Source organism: Poecilia mexicana, unplaced genomic scaffold (genome assembly GCF_051168715.1).
Source record: "Poecilia mexicana isolate PSO_F unplaced genomic scaffold, ASM5116871v1 scaffold_7, whole genome shotgun sequence".
NCBI classification, from domain to species: domain Eukaryota; kingdom Metazoa; phylum Chordata; class Actinopteri; order Cyprinodontiformes; family Poeciliidae; genus Poecilia; species Poecilia mexicana.
In genome coordinates this window covers 31,378,164-31,394,022 of record NW_028263376.1, presented here as the reverse complement: position 1 = coordinate 31,394,022, position 15,859 = coordinate 31,378,164, and the positions used below count along the sequence as shown (strand labels likewise).

General features: G+C 42.3%; 1 protein-coding gene across 1 annotated transcript; it reads right to left on the bottom strand.

Moving 5' to 3' along the window:
* Nucleotides 1-1,274: 1,274 nt before the first annotated feature.
* Nucleotides 1,275-15,324, bottom strand: clcn6 (Cl-/H+ antiporter 6). The gene is made up of 22 exons (XM_014972749.2): nucleotides 15,126-15,324; nucleotides 14,618-14,677; nucleotides 13,996-14,061; nucleotides 13,738-13,870; nucleotides 13,555-13,661; nucleotides 13,251-13,377; nucleotides 12,413-12,480; nucleotides 12,090-12,148; nucleotides 11,875-12,007; nucleotides 11,091-11,204; nucleotides 10,285-10,451; nucleotides 10,101-10,212; nucleotides 9,857-9,986; nucleotides 9,314-9,467; nucleotides 8,551-8,707; nucleotides 7,766-7,872; nucleotides 7,417-7,603; nucleotides 6,700-6,860; nucleotides 5,832-5,988; nucleotides 5,651-5,758; nucleotides 5,453-5,578; nucleotides 1,275-5,374 (listed from the first exon to the last, which is right to left on the bottom strand). Exons 1-22 carry the CDS (start codon nucleotides 15,198-15,200, stop codon nucleotides 5,294-5,296), a joined length of 2,589 nt encoding a protein of 862 aa, XP_014828235.1. The 5' UTR covers nucleotides 15,201-15,324; the 3' UTR covers nucleotides 1,275-5,293.
* Nucleotides 15,325-15,859: the final 535 nt, after the last annotated feature.

The following is a 15,859-nucleotide window of genomic DNA, read 5'->3' as shown; positions in this document are numbered from 1 at the left end:
AGACGGATTTATGTCGTCCAGGTCAAATAAAGAACAAGCCCAGCACTGATTTAACATTGAAGGATTAGAAAACCCTGCACTGTGGTGCCAGGAGTCCAGCTTAGGGAAATTATTAATAAAATAAGTCATTTAGATCAAAATAACAAAGTCAGGGCAGCATTTGGTCAACAAGAAAGTAATAACCAGATATTTCCGTCTCAGTTAAATACCTGCCTGATTAGACGCAGGATTTAAAATAACAGAATAAAATTCAGCACTGGAGTCATCTGGACAGCAAATGGAAGAAATACAGACAAGATCCATCCAATGTACAAGTTTATTAAAAAGAATAAAACTGTGTAATAAAATACTTTAATCAATAAACTATCTAACACTCAAATACTGAGGATTATATTGTCAATATAACATAATATTGAATATAACAGGGTTCTCTGGTGGCATGTTCTGCTGTTAATATGGCTAAAGCTTTGATGATACTTACTGAATTATAATTGTAGGAATTTTATGGCAAAATTCCCATTTATGCTTTTACTGTTTCTACTGTACCGTATTTTCCAGACTATAGAGGCACCAAGCCGCAGTTACAATAAAAAAAACTAACTTTAAACGTGCATATATCAGCCGCACCGGGTTATAAGCCGCTGGTATCTCCGCCGCTCCCGGTTTTCCATAAGGACCCAGCAGAGGGCAGTAGAGACGCAGTTCTCCGTCTCCAAAGCCGAACCGTGGTTTCCGTCAGTGCAGAGGCTCTATTTCCCTCCTGTGCTGCCAGATCTTTAGCCCCAACTTAAAAGCTGCATCATACAAGTTTGAAAACATTTCTCAGTCTGCTGCTAGCATGTGCTAAATGAAAATTAGCACTTTCTTCTTTGATTTCCAATTTTTACTTCTAATGATTCACTTCCTGCTGAAGAGCCCCCTGGTGGTTGAAGAAAAAAACCACAGAAAAGCCGCACAGGGCTGTAAGCCGCATGGTTCAAAACATGGGAAAAAGTAGCGGCTTACAGTCCGAAAAATATGGTAATTTGTTGACAATGTCATTACGAAAGGAAAAGAGCCCTGCAGAAAAAAAACCCTAAAGTAGAAATGGGAACACAGGATGATCTCCGTAAGTAAAGCAATACATGCAGGCTGTAGGAGTTACAGTGCAATCTTCCCAACACATTTACCGTCGATATTCTGTACAACCTGTTAGCAGAAAAACTTTCTCTGCTCTACCAAAGTAGTCCTTCCATGTCTTAAGCCAGGAAATACAAAACAACACTGACACCGTCTGTGGTGAACAAAAGGAACTTTATTTTGGTAGCAATGAAGGCAGAGAACAGTCTTTCCCTCCAGAGAGACGAGTTTGTATCTTCATTTTTTCTGACAGTTATGCAGAAAACAAACTGCAAAGCAAACATGCAGAAACCCAGTTGGACTATTTGACAAAATGTACAATAACTTCCTTTGCAGGTCCCAGATCATAAATATGACCCAAAATAATATCAAACTGTGGGATTTCTACAAGCACAAAATAAATGTATTATAAAATATTCTATAATAAAACTTCAAAGACCAAAGTTCATACAGATATGTGCCTTTAAGTCACAAATAATCCACTAAACTGACCTGATTAAAAATAAAAAATCTACGTAGTTTCGGCTTGTTCTTATTTTTTGTTTTGTTCAGGAATGAGAGTAAAAGGTAAGGAAACAATGAGATCAGCAGATCCAACATGAACACCAGAACTTTAAAAACTTCCCTAAAACAGACTCAGGTCTTGGTTTTCACCTCCTGAGACTCAAACACGTGGTTCTCTTCACTCCTCTAACACTGACCGTAGTGAGAATCAGACATTAAATTAGTGCAAAACAAAGCCCACCGACTGACAGGCAGCTGAAAGGTTAGCAACGTTACAGAACCAATCACCATGTTCATGAGGTCCGGTTACGCTGCAGAACCCGACAGACCCGTCCTGTCTGCTTCTAGTGCATGTTTTCCAGTCACAGTAAATTAAAACATAAAGACAACAGAAGAAAAGTGCAACAGTGACGACGATAATTCAAAATAAAATTAAATCAAAAAGGAATGAACCTGTTGGTCGGCGCGGCGCTCACCGTCTGCTGGACCAGATCTGACAGGACAGAAACCAAAATCTGTCACTTCTTATGGAAGTACAAGAAAATTAAAGATCTATTTCCAATTTGATCTGATAAACCAAGACTTTCATGGCAGATACTATGACTGCTGTTCAAAACCTACTTTTATTTATTATTTTATGGCTTCCTGTTATTTTAATGAACTTGTAAATAAATCTATCAGATAAAACATCACCTCTAACTTTTATCAGAGGCCTGGCGTCAACATGCTGGTCAATTCAGGTGGAAACCAGACCGATCACATCGGAACGATGAGACTTGATGCAAATAAACACGTCACAGTTTGAACTGCAGCAAACCAACATCAACCTGCCTGCAGATAAACTTCACTATTCAGCTTATCTGGGCTGTAATTACTAATTATTTCACATACAGTCCAGTTGTGTACCTGAACAGAAAATATTACAGAAGGACACAAAAAATTTTAACTGATCCACATTTGGTGGCATCATAATCTAAATTGGTCCAATTGGGTTCAAACGGTAGGGATGGGCGACACGGACCTAAGATGTTTTCACTATAATTAGTCATTTATGGCAACAAGTGAGGAAAGTGATGATATAAAGTAAAAAATATTCAGTGTCTTTGGCATCTCTGCACACAGCAAGAGCCTCAAACCCAAAAACTGCTCTAAAATTAATGCTTGTTTGCTGATGCATGAAAACAGCAGCTGCTTTAAAAAGTTCAGCAGTTATGAAATGAATCAGAAATCTTAAATGATGAAATTAGAAATGGAAACAGCCAATCATGCTTTGTTGCTGTGGTTCAAAACTAAATAAATTAGATCTTATTGTCATGATGAATTCCAGAAAATGATGAACCGAGCAGTCAAAGCAAACATCAGAGAAAACTCACACACATCTCTATAATCCCCAGTTATTTGTACCAAAATAAATCTTATTTAAATATTGTTTCATTGAACCGTTGAATCATTTTAAATCCTCCAGCAGCAGAGAAGCAGATCTGAGCGTCTCCTCAGGTCAGAGGCTGTTGGTTTAGTTTAGCATTCAGATTGTTAAACTGATGCAGGTGTGAGTGACTCAGTCCAGGCTTACAAATGTATTTTTGAACTGTCTGTATATAACCATATATATTTAAGATTATAAGACACACTGGAGTATAAGTCACATTGTTAAAAGTGATTAATGATTAGATCTGGTGACACGTTATGTTCAGCTGCTTTTTAACAAACTCACAGAAACTGTCGGCTTTGGTTTCTGTCTGTGCTCTAAATCTGGACGATCGGAAATGGCTTCGCTCCGACAGTGAAGTGCGCAGCGAGGCGGAGCGGAGACGCATGTAGTAGACGGGTGAGAGAGGCGGCTGCGTTGTATGAAGCCGTCAGACCAAGAAGGCCGGCCTTGGAGACGTAACTGAACCGCTCCAGGAGTTTGGAAAGGGAGCACCGACCGACAGACATGGCTGTCTAGACGCACTGCGGCTGGAAGCAGAGATCCTCAGAACATCAGCAGCTCGTTCTTTATGTTCAAACTGCTCCTCCAGCTCTGGCCACCTTCCTTTCAGCAAAATCTCTCCTTTCCTCACGGCTGCAAACGGTAATGTTTGATCCTTGGTTCGTATCCATCAGTATGAACTCATAACTAATGAATCAGTCAAAATATAACATCTGTTACTTAATCCTGACAATAAAATACAGGACCAGCCAAGCTTTATGAAAACTAGTGTGACTTATAGTGCGGGAACTATGGTATACATCGATGAAAAAAGTCTGCATGTTGCCCATCTACATCCAAACCGCAGCATTTCTACGTGTTTATTCTTTGGTCATTCCTCCTGGTTCTGCTGGAGCTCCAGCGCCATCAGTTGGTGCAGGAGGGAACTGGGCGGTTCTACACGGCTGCTACCTACCGTAAAACAGAGAATACATTTCTGCTTTTGGACAAACAGTTATGCTCTGAGAAATTTTTAAAACATCTCACAGACACAGAGGAACATCATGATGAGTAAAATAAACTTCAGCCTCCTTTCTGATTGGTTGTCTTCAGGGTTTTAGAGGGATCCACGATTAGTTGTGACATTTATTTTAGAAGTAAAAACAACTCAGTAAAACTACGGAAGGTTTAGTTCTTTTAAATTTAAATGAAAGACTTGTCATGTTGTTTGTGCTGCAATGCATCCTGGGTAAATGAAGAATGCTATGTGATGTAGCATTAGCTCCTTCCAGTCAGAACATTTCTGTGTTCAGCCTTTTTAACTTGAACTCATTGAAATGGAAGCTAAGACAGAAATGATGACAGGAAATGAAAATGAAGAGGAAAGTCGGCTGAAAAACCTGCTGCTTGGAAACACCAACTGGAGTGAAAACTGCAGAGACGCCAAGCTGTTTACAACGAGCAGTGGGGTCAAGAGCTCTCCTCAAATACGTCTGAGCGGCGTTACGACTTAAAGATGCTTCATCACTTTAAACCACCATTCACCTTGTTCAGTGGGTTTGTTTTTGCTTTAGCTCCTGCTAACGGCGTTAGCTCCTGCTAACGGCGTTAGCTCCTGCTAATGGTGTTAGCTCCTGCTAACGGTGTTAGCTCCTGCTAATGGTGTAAAGAGTAGATCAGAAGCCGATCACGTTAGCTTGATCCAACAAATCTCTGTTTAATTTCACATGAAACCCTGGTGGGCTGCCATCATCATCATCCTCCATCGTTGGTTTTAAACTCCAGTCCATTTTATCTTATCGGCCCAGGATGCATTGTGCATTTAAAAACAATAAATATTTTTAAAAATGAATATTTTTAAAAATCGTGGATCCACTTTAAGGAATGTTGTGGATGTTTTGACAAATTATTTTATGTTTTTCTAAAAACTCCTCCAAACCTACACACAAGTTCACCATGTTCTTATACAGACAGTTCACAGCTGTCTCAGATGGTCTCTGTCAAGAAAATAAAATCTGCTTTCTGAGCTCAATGCAAAAATAAAGAAACTTAACAGAAAATCTCTAAACTGGAGTCTGAAGGCTCCTGCTGGACCTGAAGAAGAAGGAGAAGAAGATCTCCCTCCTGCAGTCTGACAGCTTCTCCTCTGCAGCTCTCAAATGCATCTTGTTGGTTTTGGGAATGCTTTAATAAAGTTAGAGACGAACCAAAGCCAAGGCTTCGAGGCCAGGCAGAGCGGGGCGGCGCCACGGCGGCGGCTCAGATGGTGATGTAGTGCTGCCGCAGTTTGGCCACCAGGAACTCGTGGGTTAAATTATGTCTTGTGATTATTCCAACGATCTGAAAGAGAGATTTTGCTCAGACAACTAAAAAGTCTCTGCAGCTGTAGGTTCAGAAGGCACCAAGAGGAGAACTTACTTCTCCCACAGCGTTGACCACTGGAAGGTGTCGAAGGCCCATGGTTCTGAACAGGTTGAACACCTGGGAGATCCGGGTGTTTGGTGAAACCGTGTAGGGGCACGAGTTCATGTAGGGCGTCACATCCTGGCAACGCAGGGATCGTAGTTTTAAGTTCTAAATCAAACTGAATTCAAACGTATCGGGATCGGGTCGTACCACTATCATCCGGGGATTGAGCAGGGCCAGGTCCACTTCGTGGATGTCCGGGTACCGCGGGTAATCCTCAGTCATTTCTGTGAACGACAGCCTGGGCTGAGTGGCGCTCTGCACAGACGGAGACTTCTGTCACTAACGGGGAAAGAAGCGGAAAACGAAAGCAGCTGGACGTCTGACTGACCGACTGGTTCTCGGAGTAGCAGACGCCTCGGATGAGCAGGTTGACCAGCTGGGAGCGCAGGATGAGGCCGTGGAAGGTGAGCGGTCGGAACCGCTCCTCCATGGTCCACTCTTCACTGGGGGACTGGTCTGGGTACAGGTTGGGGTAGGGAGCGTGGCTGAAGACAGAATCAGAACCAACGTTATCCTGCTGGAACGCCGTGAGAATAAAAGCATTTTGTCAGTTGGTTCATTGTTACTGTCCCATAACCACGTCTGACTGACTGATGCAGAACCAGAAACATCGTTTTTACGGCGTAAGGTTTGGCCAAATGTCCAACAAAAATCTCCCGATTAATCAAAATAAAAAAGCAGACAGCATGAAACATCACTGATTTTAGTCAACTTGACAAATAATTACAATTTCCCAACAGCAACACATCCTGAAAACCTCTCTCCATTTCTGATGATTGGTTGATTGGTTCCTTCAGTGGATGGAAAAACTAATTAACTTTTTCTTATTTATAAAGTTTGTATGACAATCAGATGCAAACGGCTGAAAATAAGAGAAAATGTTTTCCCTTCGTCCTTCTGACTTCAGACGACTTTACTGAGATTAAATATATTTTGTTATTCGTGGTTCTGACAGAGCAGCTGTGATTTCGTCTCCATGCAGAAAGTTTTTATTCCGCTGTTGTGAAAATGCTGTATGGTTTTTTCAGATACACATCAGAAAACATTCTTAGAAATGCTGCTGTGTAAACAGGACCTAAATGTAATTTTATGTTTTAAGTAAAAGCTATTAGTTCTTGTTTTGAGTTTTGTGTGATTCCTGAGTTCAAAGAGCCAGAGGACAGAGTGAAGTCCTGTGTAGGTTGATTTCCTGCTACCGTCTCTCCAGCATCTGCTGCAGCAGGTCCTCTCCCTCCTCTGCCGGCTCCGCCGCCGCGTTCTGATCGTCACAAACGTTCCTCAGCTCGCTGGACGGGTACGACTTCATCGACTGGCAGCGCCGCCGCTGCTCCGCCGCACGAGACACAATGTTGGATTTCTGCCAGGGAAAAGAAAGAGTCGGACATGCAGACAGAAAAATATCTTCATCAGCAAATCCTGGAATTAAAAGTCAAAATATGTGAGAAATTCATAAAACTTTTCTTTTCCGTAGTAGTAAATTCCTCTATGCTTAAACAGCACATCACCATAAAACCTTTAACAAACTGTTAGATACAAAACGATGTGAGAAACCAGATATTATAGTTTGTATGATTACTTTGTCACTCAGGTTTTTCCTTTGATGAATTAAATCATTATTTTAAACTGTTTTTTGTATTTACTCAGGTAAATAAAATAAAAAACAGACATTACAAATTAATCACAGCTGGTGAAACACTGAAATGTAACTTTGGTGCTTAAAGCTGCAGTTTGAAACTTTTACAAAAATGTTTTTTCCATATGTTCTAAAAATATCCCCATGTTGTGAGAATCTGTGAGGATGGAGCTGCTCCTCCTGTGCTGCTGCGTGAAGCAATGCTCCCGACCAAAAGCAACCAATCAGGCGAGGAGGCGGGTCTCATTGGTAAACGTTCGACAGGGTCAGCACTCCGTACCTTGAATCGAATGTTGTTGCTGATCAGGATGTTGCCCTTCATGAAGTCCCGCTCGTTCTGCCGGTTTTCCGTGACCACGGGAAAGGCGTGGTAGACGGTGGTCCGGAGGATGCTGACCAGAGACTGGACCCGAGTGTGGGGATAAACGTAGGTCAGGTTGGGCTCCATGATGTCGCTGGCTGTCAGCCTGGAGGGACGGAGGGAGGAGACGACAACTGAACGCCAGCTGAGCGAACAGAAACATGGCTGAGCTCGTCATTTTATGAGTGAACTTTACTTTAAGGAGCTAACTTATCTGCCACAAACTACACATGGAAAGGCCACCGAACATCTTCCGGTCTCATCTTACTTGTCCATCTCCACCTCCGTCTCCCACTCCAGCAGAGGGACGCCTTTCAGCTGGATGTGGATGTCATAGATGCCCTTGTTGAAGAAATCTCCAGTCCATTTAGCAACCTAAAGTTCAGACACAGATTTCACTTAATCTTTACCAACAATCATCCAAATGAAGTTTTTTTTTAAATCTCACGCATTATTTTAGCAACAACTTGACTCTTTTCCTTTTGACCCATTTGACTGTAGATTTGCTGTTCATGGCCCAGTTTGATCCCAGTTTTGCTGTTCATGGCCCAGTTTGAGCCCATACTGGGCCCAGTTTGGGCTCAGTTTGAGCCCAGTTTGATCCCAGTTTGGGCCCAGTTTTAGCCCAGTTTGATCCCAGTTTGGGCCCAGTTTTAGCCCAGTTTGATCCCAGTTTGGGCCCAGTTTGGGCCCGGCTTCAGCTGCCAGGCCTCATCCGTCTCCAGAATACTTTCTGGTCGGGTCTCTCTCACCATGGTGCTTTAAGGCCAAACATCCCCAGTTTGTCCAGAAGTCTGCGTTTAATCCAGATGCAGCTTTGCAAACTGAAGTTGTGAAGTCTTGATGTTTTCAGAGGCTCTTTATTCCTTCTAGACAAACTTGCTTCGTGTTTTCTAGCCATGAACATGTAACATGCTAAACGAGGCTGAGATCAGGTGTTTCTGTCATTGAAGCAAAATGACAGAAACACACAAACATCAGAAACATGAACTCCTAACTGCAAACTCCAGACTGAAAGCTTGACATGTGACAGAGAGGAAGCAGCGTTGGCACCATTAGCGTGATCATGATGGGCAGCCCGTATGTGATCTCATTGGTGGACTCGATGAGGATGACGGTGAGGCTGATGGTCATCCTGACCACGCCCCCGAGGAAGGCCGCCGCTCCGATGAGGGCAAAGGTCCCCGAGTAGATGTGGAGTCCCAGTTTCCTGAGAGAACAGATCCCAGTTAGAACCAGTAACAGATGCAGCTCTGAACCTCAACATGTTAAACAAGACAAATGTTTTTAAAACCAGACGCCGAGGCCGGATCTGCTCCTCTAAAGCTGCAGCCAGACTGTGGCGCCGTTGAGAAGCAGATGGACTAGATCCAGGTCCAAACAGGTAAATCGTTTTTAATCGGCTCTCTGATGGCCAGCAGGGGGCGGTCTGAAAAAACCTACTGGTGTTTGACATTTTCTAGAGCTGAAGATCTAGTGATGGTGATAATATTGGTAAACACTGCAAAAATTATTTTGGTTGTAAAATCTGCATATTTTCTCCTCTCCTGTTTTTCCACCTGGCTCAATAATACATCACCATGAAAAGTGCAAGTTGACATATTCCATGTTAGCCAAAAGTAAACAGGCTTTTCATTTCACTTCCTGTTTCCACCTCAGACGCCTGCTCTGCTTGGTAAATCATCACTTTGGTATTTAGACAATTTATCATCTAATGTCAGTTAAATACCTTTAAATAAATGAGTCTTTATAATATTTAATGTTGGTTTTGTGGTTTTAATCTTCAGAGGAAACGAGAACTTTTATTTTTTTTTACACTTTGAGGATGTTTGCGACCAGACGTCCGAACGCAGCGCCACACAGGAGAGACGGGACGAAGAGACCGCTGGGGACCGAGACGCCGTACGTCCAACACGCCAACAGGAAGTACAACAGGAAGAAGATGGACAGAGTCGCCGGGCTGAAGGTGCCTGTCAGAAGAGGATCTATGTATTTATGGAAGATCAACTCATATGTTGTGTTGAAATAGGAAACATAAATCACTGAATGTAAGAAACTTTTACATCAGTGGTAGTCATCATCTTACAGCCTGTTTAGTGATGATCAAAGCAGCATCTTTACATGTTTAACTCCACAGAGAGACTATTAATTACTCCTGCAATGATTGATTATATTTTCAGCCTTTGAATGTGCATTGCATGAGTTTATCTCTCACATGAGATAAACTCAAAAAGGCCTCAAGAACTAAATCAAAATGCAGAATATTTGCAGAATACCAGTTCTATGCAGAAACCAGTTAGATATTTGCGAAGCATCATCTGATTTGTTCCCTCTGTGGGTCTGTGTGGCTGAGCCTCACCGTCCTGGTGGAAGAGCTGGTGGATGGCCGCCTCCTGAGGGTTGAAGAACAACGTCGCCATGTCGTTGTAGGATTTATTGGAGCAGAAAAACTGCCGGATGGTTGAGTTGATGTCTTCACTGCCAGAAACCTGCCGACACAAAGCCGTCTGTGAGGACAAGAGGCTGAAGGTGAAGAATTACTTTTTATTTTCTCCTCGTCTGTCACAGACAATCGGTGAAAATATTTAAAAGTATCTGCTCACTGTGGAGTTGTGGGTCGTCGGGGAGGACAGGTCCCGACATTCACCCAACAGAACCGAGGCCAGAAATATCACCACCGTGGTCACCATGGCAACCAGCAGACTCTCCAGGACCCTGGGAACAAAACGGCGTCAGCCTGTTCGTTACGCGGACCGACGCGGCCGTCCAGCTGCCGGCGAGGCGGACCTGATGAACCTGGCTTTGGGGTGAATGTGCCTCATTCGGTACTTGGCCAGGCACTTGTTCATGCAGTTGAAGAGCGCCCCCAGCAGGCCGCCCACCACGCCCATCAGGACGAAGAAGCCCAGGTCCACTGCTGTCCACAGGTGGCATTTCTTCTCCCCGTCTGAACACTGAAGGACAAAGATTCACTTATTAAAACACCCAGTTTGTTTAGAAAACTGGAGATAATTTGATTTATTCAGAAAAAGATTTTATATCAATAAAGTCGCGTTTAATCTGGACTGAAACCCAGCTGGTTGGAATCGGTGTGTTATGATGATTTCAACAAAGACGGTGTCTGTTACTGGTTTTCACTGCCTGACGTGTTTATCGTGTTTTTATGACCTTTGCACTCTGTGTTGCTGCAACGTGCTATAAAACTAATTTACATCAATGATTGATATAAATTAAGATCATCGTTTCTATTTGTGTCAGTTTACAACTGGAAAATAAACAACAGGAAAGCTGGAATCAATCATATCGTTGCAATTAAACTTAACTTCCAGGTCCAAACTGGATGAACCATTTTAATTTAAACTTAAAGGAATAACTAGATGCAGATTTCCATGTTTTAACATGTTTTACTGTTTTAGCTGAAAAACCTGCAGCTTTTACATGTTTATTAGAGAAAAGGTGGAATCAGAGAAGACACAGACATGGAGATTAATGTCTACAGACAGAATGATATAATTGATCTGACTGAAAATCAGTCAGCGCTCCTTTAATGTCAGGATCTCTGCAGACAAAACCAACTGATGATGGATCCTCACCTTGAATTCTCCAAAGTTGAGGAGTCCAGGCAGCTGGAAGGAGCCCCATTTGTTAAAGTTGATCCCAGAGCGGAAGAAGTTCAGCGTGAAAGTGGCCGACATCGAGCAGAAGAGCTGAAAACAAAGATCAGATCAGAGAAGGCCAACGCTCTTCAGTTCATCTCATTTAGTTTCTGTAAATCCTGCTATGAGCTACATGTCGGAATAAAAATCTTAAAAGGAGAAGGAGAAAGTTTAAACATCTCTTCCATCCATGGCATTCAAAGCAACATGGCTGCAGGATCAAATCCTCAACTCAGCGTTTCTCTGCTCTGGACTTTAAGCTGCCATGTCATACAGCAACATTCTTCAGTCAGAAGCTCCTTCAGAGTAGCTGTAAGACGGACTGCTGCTGCAGATCCTTCTTGCCTGCAGCATCACCATCCACAAATGGTGCAACTTTACAATCCGGATCCATTTTTGCTCTCAGTCCATTTAAATACGATTTAGAGCCGAAAATGTTACCAAAAAAAGCAACTTTTAAGTTTTAATAAATATCTATTCCAGGAAATTTGTTATTTTTTTATATTTAGGAAATATTATGTAAGAAAAATTATCACCTGTACTTTTAATGTCATTTTGTTGTGAAAGTGTAAATCAATCATCCCCCACATAATAAAAAACTTCTAAAACCTGCATTTATTACACAGTTATTAAAAAAACTGCTGGCTCTTTAGCATTTTTAGCTAAAGTTAATGTTGTGGTGAAGGACGGATCAGCGCTGCTTTAGCAAAAGACAACGCACCACTTTCCAGGTGAGGGCCTGGTTCCAGAAGGAGGAGCCCTCCTCCAGGCTGAAGAGAGTGCCCCCTATTGGCGCACCAAAGGCAGCAGCAACTCCAGCGGCGGCACCAGCCGACACAAAGTCCCGCTTGTCTCTGGGGAGCAGATTGAATAAGCCACATTTCCCAATGTTAGATAAGTGAGATTAGCTGAATAACAATCGGCAGCAGGTCGTACCTGTCGCTGCGGAAATACGGAAAATCAAATTTGACCCTCTTGAAGGTGATGCTCTGAAACTGATGGAGGGAAAACGCAGAAAATTAGACGTGATTTACCCTGGACAGTTCGCTCATCGATCAGCAGTCAAACGGGTTAACCCAACGTGTGCGTGTGTGTGTGTGTGTGTGTGTGTGTGTGTGTGTGTGTGTGTGTGTGTGTGTGTGTGTGTGTGTGTGTGTGGGAGCAGTCAGAGAGCCGGCAGTAACGCCCTGAGGTTAACCATCCTCTCATGGTAAACCGGTTTAGAGGATCATCAGCGGATCCGTGTGGCGGCGCCGCACCTGAGGAAGCCCAGCTCCCACTATGGCTCCACTGTGGATCATTGGACCTTCCTTTCCCACAAACAGACCTGAGGGGACAAACAGCTGATCTGAGTCATCCTGTCTGTTTGCCTCCATGCCTGGTGAACGTCTCCTTCCAGCAGATCATCTGATCAACCCATAATAATGTCACATCGACCCAAAACCAATATATGAGAAAAGAAACTGAGCTATAAACGGATAAAGTCAATCCAAAAGTCTCCATTTGCTTTATGAAACAGTTAATTTTGATGAACATGTTGAAATAATCAAATAATTTAGTGAATCAATTCATTCTGGTCATTTGCTGAAAGAACACAATCAGAGCAATAATTAAGCAAAAACTGTAGAAAAATATAAACATTTTGCATTAAAAAATAAACCTTCTTTGTCAGTAATTATGTTCTGCTCCAGATGCAGTTTTAGCTTCAAATGGGTCAAATTCTGTGAAAATAAATTTCCTGTTAAGGCCCCACTGTTATCCAATGAACGATGAGAAAATAGAAACATAACTGACTAGATCATCTCTACACTGCATCGATGTTCAGTCCTCATAATGTCAGCTTTCATCACCTGACATTATGAGGCTTTTCTTAGCTTCATCCAGAGATAAAGAAAACCTGTCAGTGCATTTTAGGCAAATAAATCTTTATTTTATTATTTAAAAAAGGAATCAAATTTGCTTATCTGCATTTTTGTATAAATGTCTAATATTGCATAAGAAAAGGCTTAAGTGTTGCGAAACCTGCAGAATGAGTCACTTTTGTTTGGTTGATCGTCAGAACAATCGATTACTAACAATCATTAGCTGCAGCCCTACCTCCAGCCACGCTGAACAGAACTCCAGCAGCTTTGCAGAGAAACGTTCGAAGTCGCACGATTCCTGGGATCTTCACTCCATTCAGGTAACTTTTGATCTCTGGGATACCGGATCCTGCAGCCACCGGCTGGAGGACGAGACGCAGCGATAGCAACAAGTTTACGAGGTGAAGGTTAGCAGATTGGTCTGCTACCACACACACTTCAACGGGAAACACATCCCAGCAGGTCAGGGGAAGCAGTGATGGTCACCGCCTTTGCTGCTGGATGCTCCCACCAACATGCGGTTACTGTGGAAAACAAACCTCGATGAGGACGAGCAGGCTGGCGATGAAGACGAACACCATGTTGAAGGTGAGCAGCTCCAGCAGAGACAAAGACAGACAGCCCCTGTCTGTGCATTTCTCTATAGCTGGAAGCCTTCGGTTAAGGAGCACTTCCTGTTTTACATGATGGAGCTTCCTGTGTGTCGAAACGCTAAAGGATACAATCAGCGACCACGGAGAACTTGATTTTAGTGAAGAGATGAACAAAGAAGTCCACAAACAGCCCAACCAGTCCGACCGTGACCCCGATCACGAACACCATCACCCACCGCACCGCCTCGTACTTTCTGGCTTTCTGAGGGAAAATTAAAGATGCATCAGACTTTTCACATCAACCATCTTCAGAGATTTTTTTCCCCAAATGTTTTTATATTTGTGTTTTTTTCTGAAATGACACTAAAGTTTAATACATTTCCTCACCTTGTTGTCCAGGCCCTCCAGAACCTCCACATACGGCTCGTTGATGCAGCGGTCATAATCCAGACTCTAACAAGGCCAAACAGAGACAAATATTCACCAGTTCATCTGGTAATAACTTCATAAAACTCTGTGATAAAGACCAACCCAGTGGTTCTGGGCATACTTTCCTTCCAGTGGAACCAACATGCTTATCCTTTTTAAAGCGGTTCTGTTCAATAGTTCATGTATAAAATCCCCCACAGTGGACAGAGGAAGGTCCTGGTTGTCACGCCCACATCAGCTGACAGGGATCAAAATTAGGGCCAGGACTTTAATGGGTTAAACTTGAATAATTAATTAGATTTTAACACAATTAACTGCATTGTTTTTTAAGACATACAAAGGTTCCGGTATGCGTTTCTGGTACACCTGTAAATCTGACGCACAAGCCACATCCGCTAACACCACCAATGGACGACAAAACCACTTACAGAAGGTAATCAGGAGAAAATGCTGATGATGTACAAGACGGCCATAGAACTGGGTCCCTCAGGGTCAAAGCGATTTAGACTCAAAGCAACAAAATACCAAAGAAAAGCTTCTGCAGAACTGCTGATCAGAACCGCTTTAAACCGTTTCTCACCTCGTAGTCTTTCCTGGGCAGAATCTCATCTTCCTCATCTCGGAGTTCCCCAAGAATTGTCTGAGAATATATGAAAGAATATATATATATATATATATATATATATATATATATATATATATATATATATATATATATATATTAAAGATTATGCACAAGCAGATTGAATCAGTAATGAAACAAGATGAAATTCCAACAGGACTGCAATCTGCTGTCTGTCTGCTACTGTGGTGATAACTTCGGGTGGACAGATGCACAAAAATATTAAAATGAGTTTATAGCTGTGAACAGGAGTTACTGATAAACAGAAATAAGCTGAAATTAAACCAATAAACGGGAAGAAAAACAGATTCTTTCTAGGGAGAAGCTGAACACTTGAGGCTGGCAGGAGATGCAGCAGCAGCAGGGTGGAGCAGAGATTCCTGGAGGAACTGAGAAGAACCGGACCAGAACCCGGGAATGCCCCACCGAACCCCGTCTTCAGCGCCTGTACCCCCGCTGTCCTCACCAGCTCCTCCGGCGTCCGCGTCTCTCCCTCCCTGCAGCAACACTGGCAACAAAAACAGCTTCTGCAGCACGCCATCTTTGCTGTTGTGTCATGCTGCTTTCATGAACTGTGGTAAAAAACAGAGTCAGCCGAGCTAAAAGCTAAGAAAAGAACATTTATCGAGGGGAAAACCAAAAGATATGTTTGAAATAATAAATAAATCTAAAGTAATTTGCTTCAAATGCTTCATAGTCGGACTTTTTACTATTCGGAATAATTTAACAAATGCATGATTTGTTTTGGAAGCGCATATTTCCCGAGACAATGAATGCAACAGAGCTCCTTTCACGTGACAGTTTTTTGTTTGAAAGCTTTATTAAACAACTTTCCGTTAACAACAACAAAAATACTGGATAAAAAAACTGGATAGTTTTAAATATATGTATCGCTATTGAAATAAACTGAACTGAATATGTTCATGTTATTTCACCAAGATGATTAAAAAACAAAACAAAACTAAGAATTTCACAAACATTTTACATTTAAATACATAAATGGTAAATTGTATGTTTTTGTAAATAAGTGTATTTAGAGTGCTTTTGCATATTAAAAAGATAAGGTTGAATTAGTGCAAATATGTATGGTGTCGACCTGGGCTCTCTGACTATTCATTCGCTTGTGTTCAGGATGTGTGGGGTCTGCAGAAATGCTAGCTGCACTTTCCCTGACCTTTAACCTGTACATCTCCTGCCTGG